At 37.3% G+C, this 6000-nt stretch overlaps 1 protein-coding gene across 1 annotated transcript in view; it reads right to left on the bottom strand.

Moving 5' to 3' along the window:
• Nucleotides 1–1812: 1812 nt before the first annotated feature.
• The window catches only part of LOC104461433 (coiled-coil domain-containing protein 132), a gene marked incomplete at both ends in the record, with an annotated part of 29381 nt that continues 25193 nt past the window's right edge, over nucleotides 1813–6000 (bottom strand). The window contains 3 exons of the mRNA XM_010073041.1: nucleotides 1813–1989; nucleotides 3538–3628; nucleotides 5782–5880. Of these exons, the coding sequence (XP_010071343.1) occupies nucleotides 1813–1989; nucleotides 3538–3628; nucleotides 5782–5880 (367 nt within the window). The remainder of the gene's footprint in view (nucleotides 1990–3537; nucleotides 3629–5781; nucleotides 5881–6000) is intronic.

The following is a 6000-nucleotide window of genomic DNA, read 5'->3' as shown; positions in this document are numbered from 1 at the left end:
CAGGAGAATTCAGGGACAAATAGATGAAAATGAACCCAACACATTTACGCTCTGCAATTCATGCAGGTTACAAAAAAAGACTTACAGGACTAAATACCTCGCATGAGCCCCCAGTGTCTGTGCTAATCACTACCGGGAGCCGGGATGCTGTAAGAAAACCACCACTGGTCTCACGCAGTATGACAATTCCTGCGTAACTATCAGTGTGTGCAGAGTTTCTACTTGAAACACAGTATTTGTAGAGAAAGCTAAAGCTTTTTTTAAGCTCTATTACTTCTCCAAATAGGTTCATCCTTGGAGAAAAGGGGAAAAAATAATATACAACTGAAGAAAGAAGAGGGTATTACTGACAGCAGTCTGATGTCTGCCAGATTACTTGGCAGCAGTATGATGCTTGAGGCTGGCAAAAGCCAATAAACCAGTATCTCCAACATGTTCATCAGCTTTTGCTACCTAATTTTTTCCTCAAGTGATTCCATGATTTCAGAAGCAAAAGTTTAGTGCAGCAGAAGTCGATGTCAATTAACTTACTTGTGCTAGGAGAAACACATTCTGAAGGGTAAAATGTTAAAACTGTAAAGAATGAAGCAGCTCTATTCTAACTTGTGTGCAATGTTTTCAGATCCCGTGCAAGTCTGCAGATAGAAAGAAAAATTCCTCAAATTCCCCAAAAGCTTTCAGATTGGATTTCTACAAAGTGGAATTCAGCAGTTTTCAGCATGCTCTGCAGTGTATTCCTCTTTGCTTAACATGCTCATTTGGAGTGATAAGAGTGATAAATATTTAACTCTTCTCAATTTACTGATAGGAAAAGGCAGGACATATGTTCTGCTGTATTACTTGACAGGGGAAGAACTACCACCAGGAAACTGCCTCTATAGCAGTTTCCTTTAAGCACAAAGCAACAATAATTCATGCCAATCAACTACATTTTCTCTTCATGTGACACTGTAGGAAAGCAACAGCTGCATCACATTTCGGTGTGTGAGATACAAATCAATCTGCTTTGCAACTGAAATTCCACAGGGAAGGCAAGGGAGATGAAGGTGAAAACCAGAAAGCCATTAGTGTGACAAACTAGATTAATTAACCTTAAAAAAAAAAAAAACTGAACCCAATATAATCACCAAAAGAAGCCTAAGAAAACATCAAAAGGACAAACAAGAGCAAAAGCCTTCACAAAAACATGCTAATATAACATTTAAGAGGATGGTACAAAGTTTAAAATTAAAACATTTGACCACCACTAGACTTCGGCAGAATTCTGAAAAAATATACATAAAGTTCAGCTTTATAGTAGATTCCACTGTAAAGCAAATGTACTGAGGATTTAAATTACAATTAAAAACTGTCTAACAAACATCAGACAATTAATGGAAAATCACGTAGGTGAACAGAAGGAGGTTGCTCTCATGATTCTTTTGTAAGGTGCCAGAAAGCCATTCCTAAAATGACAAAATTACTTCCACAACAAAACCTAACTTACTGCACATAATTGCTCTGTGAAAGAACCCCCGGAAAAATTCAAAATTTACATGGAACATGTCTGGTCAGCCTTCAGGAACACTCAGCTTCAGTGGGAAAAAAAAATATTGATCCACTGCAAAACAAGTTGAACTTTAAACAGGATGCCTGCCTTTCTAGTACTGTTAGAAGCAAAGCAACCTACCTAATTAGGTAAAGCACCTTGAGATTTTAGATAGCACTGCAGTTAACAGATCTTTGTACTACAACATTTTGCCATCATTGATACACAAAATAATTATTTAGTGAGAGTGAGATTTGTTTTGTTTTTTCTGAAATGTTCCATACCCCATTGGAAGCTAACACGTCTTCTGTCTCATCATCTTTGCTGTCAGCCTGAATTTCAAATGGGTTTCCTCCATTACAGTACTGCTCAAATAATGTTACTGTTGTTGAAATTGCTGAAGCAGGCTGCTTACTAGGTGACACAGATGGGGAACGTGACTGCTCCATGAACTTAAATTCCTGTTAATAAAGTACAATTTTAATCAGCAACAAGACAGTTCTATTATGACTCCAGTTCCACAAAAACAGAGCATAGCAAAAAACTTGTGGACAATTAACCTGATATGAAAACTTTTAGCCAAAATTTGCTGCTCATTTAAACATGTTTTTCATGCTAGCTCAAGGTACCCTTGAAACTGGCCATCTTATACTGCTCATCTTTCTAATTTTAGCAGGTTTTGGCTATGACACGCAATACATCTCTTGCATTCTGAAAGTATTTGCTGCCTAAAACCAGGTGAAAACTAAGTGGGTTTTTTATTTTACAGAAAGTAGAAGACAAAATAAGACCTAATATTCTATCCAAAAATGTAGTTTTCCTTACACAGTTACTTTGCAATTTACTAAAGCTGAAATTTTTTTCTTAATGTTTTATTTTTAAAAAGTTCTTTTCAAAATTTATTACTTTTCAAACCCATGGCATATGAAGTTTTTGATGGCTGGGTGAGTACACAGACTTTTTCAGATACATGGACTGAGTAGGACACATAAGGTCCAATTTTAGACTTTTTTTCTAAAAACCTGACTTCAGTTGATATATCATTTTTATCTATTAAACTCTAGCTATTGATCTTTATAAATGGTAAAACGTACATAATCATTTATCTAAAGGCTTAAAGATCAAAAAGCGTGCAGCTAAAAGGACTGCAATGTTTCCCCTTTGTTTAAATGAATCAGACACTTTCTGTCATTTTCTGCTGCTCTAGTCCCTTGAGCAGTACATATGGATTTATAATCCCATTTCTTTACTAAAAATACGATTTCTTTTGCTACTGGATGCTACTGCAGGTCTTCATTCCTTTTCCCTCTATGCTATTACCGCCCCAGTAGCCTCTTGCTTACTTTTACAGTTAAGTCTACAGAAGCTGAAAAATTATCTTTTGCTTGAGATTGCTCAGCTATATCCATTTTTGCACTTTAGCAACACTTTTAGTCATAGGCACCCATGTTTCACTTGGCAAAACAGGTGAAATTCACCGACTGTATGCTAAACTGCACAAAAATCACTTTAGGACAGCAGGTGAACACACCCATTACTTGCTTTCAGTTGGACTTCACTGCACAAGAATTAACTTCTTTTTTCCTTTACAAATGAGCCAGTATGACCTTTGTTTTAAGAAACAGATGCCAAAGCCAGTAAAAGATAGTGGGCGCTTGTGCAACTACTTTTAGACACTCATCTTTTAGCATCTTACTCTCAGATAAATAATTTAGAAATGAAAAACTGATACATTAACAGCACATTAAAACATGAAAAATAAAGGCTAACATTATGCTTACAACTCTACCATCTTCTGTAAAACTCTACCTCTCGGAAACAGGAGCACTACTGTTTTAAAAGCATTTGAATCCTAAGTTTCCAATATCCTGAAGTGAAATCTAGGGGCATTTAGCAGCCATTAAACACATTTGCACAGTAGTTCGTGGATCTTACTACTTTCTCAGAACATCTGGATGTTTAGCTATTAAAGTATTAATACATTTGTATGTGGTATTCACAGAACATACATGAAGCTGCAGAATACTAAAGCTTGATTTAACAGGACAAAGTTCCCAGGTCTCATTCTCCAAAAACATCCTTAGTTCTTCAAGACGGGTTCTGAAATATAACAAATGAATACTCTTAACTGGCAGCAAGAGTACATCAGGAAGTAGACAATTATTTAATTTATGCAGTGAAAACCACCTCCAAAAACCATATAAAAAGTCACATTTGAAAACAGATATTTAACTCATTCTTTCAATTGACAGACCACCTAAAAGCTGTGGTTACCAACACAGTGTACGTTTTATGACACCTCTGGAGAAATTCTCAAAGAATGTCAATCTCCAAAATTTGGAAACAATTTTTTCTCAAAATCATTAGAGAGTATAGAGGATCATCAACGATTATGCAGTAATACGGGATCCTTTTTCCTCTATATAGAGAGCAATATAATATATACAAACACTCTATAAGCAGTACAATAGCTTCTGTGAGCCCACACAAGATACATGCTTCTTTCAGTAAACACACTGAAGCCAACAGGTATCAAAGGGAAGTGGAAAGAACTAATGTTCAACAGACATCTAAACTTTTCAGAGAAGAAAGAAGTTGAATTGCTATTAGTCTCCTAAGCTATATTTTTCTTCATAGCTAAACTTTACCTTGGTACTAATATAGAAAATGTCTTAGGAAAACATAATCAAGCCACTACATCTCTGCATTGTTTATGTTCTGTTTCAATAACAAATTATTATCACCACTACAATTAAAATTTTCTTGCCTCAACGAGGTAATATGTCAAATTATGACTACAGTTTGCTGTGTCTATTTAAATTCACAAGTTAAATGCAAACAGACTTCAAGTGCTATTTTCAAGGTGCTGAGTAGCCGTAACTCACAGATCTCCCAGTAAAGCCAACAAACAAAAGACAGAGATGCTGTGCAAATCAGTGTTACAAATTAAAGTTCCTTGAGAGGATTCTCCCCATCTACTCCACTCTTGTGAGACCCTACCTGGAGTACTGCATCCAGCTCTGGGGCCTCCAACACAAGAAGGCCATGGACCTGTTGGAGTGAGTCTAGAGGAGGGCCACAAAAATGATCAGAGGGCTGGAGCACCTCCCATATGAGGACAGGCTGAGAGAGTTGGAGCTGTTCAGCCTGGAGAAGAGAAGGCTCCAGGGGGACCTTATGGTAGCCTGCCAGTACTCCAGGGGGACCTACAGGAGAGATGGGGAGGCACTCTTCATCAGGAAGTGTAGTGATAGGACAAGGGGTACCGACTTTAAGCTGGAAGAGGGTAGATTTAGATTAGATATTAGGAAGAAATCTCTTCCTGTGAGGGTGGTGAAACACTGGAACAGGTTGCCCAGAGAAGTTGCCCCATCCCTGGAGGTGTTCAAGGCCAGGCTGGATGAGGCTTTGAGCAACCTGGTCTAGTGGAGGGTGTCCCTGCCCATGGGTGGGGGGTTGGAACTTGATGATCTTTAAGGTCCCTTCCAACCAAAACCATTCTATGATTCTATGATTTTACTTCTCATCTCTTCCTAGCTATTTACAGCCAAAAAGAAGAGAAATGCTAGATAACTAGAATGAAAGTTGTCAATCATCCAAACCAAAACATTCAGAAAATCAAGACAACTAAAACAGACAGACAGACGAGTCTTGAAGCTGTCATAGACGTAATTATATCTGAGGCCAGAGACCGCCTGTACATGACAGCATATATGACTGGCCTCAGATATGACAGGGTTGAATGAAAGAATTGGATACTGCCAATGAAAAAGTATGAAAACATGACTCAAAAGGATAGACTCAGTTCTAAACATCTCATTTGATATAAGACAAAATTGCATATTGAAAAGAAAACATTTCATAGCCACATGTGATCAGCCCTTGTTATGTAATGGCATAGAAAAAGAAGTAACAATTTTGTTGGGAAGTATAGACTTCAGAGATAGTCATCCTCAGGATCCCAGAAGACAGCTTAAAAGGTGCCTGAAAAATTACTGAAATTCTACATAAAAAGTTTTTTATCTGGTTTGTCTGCTGCAGAACCAGAGTTTTCACAACTACAGCAGAAGCAAAGGCTTCTCCACCCTCTCCCCTTTTCCAGCATTCAGAGTCCTGTTATCATGAAACACATTCCACTGTCAACCTCAATGCAGGAGCATTATGCAGTGGAATTCCTTTGGAAAGCATTTAAAGTTAAACCCAAAAGAAATAAATGTCATTCAATTCACCCACTGCACACATAGTAGTCTCACCTGTGGTATGTTTTAAAATAGTTAACACTTTGTCTTCTGATAGATTCTTGCAGAACTTCAGACTTACTACCACAAAATTCTTCTCCAACTTGCACCAGCCTATAAAAATAAAACAAAGTTTAGAAATATTTATTGATTTATTAATGCTGCTGTTTCAACCTGAATTACAAGTCTCAATCATTACCATGACCATACAAGTATCTCCATAAAAACAGAGCA

This window comes from Pterocles gutturalis, unplaced genomic scaffold (genome assembly GCF_000699245.1).
Source record: "Pterocles gutturalis isolate BGI_N339 unplaced genomic scaffold, ASM69924v1 scaffold51642, whole genome shotgun sequence".
NCBI lineage: Eukaryota > Metazoa > Chordata > Aves > Pterocliformes > Pteroclidae > Pterocles > Pterocles gutturalis.
Note: the sequence above shows the minus strand (reverse complement) of the source record. Positions and strands in the feature narration are given on the sequence as shown.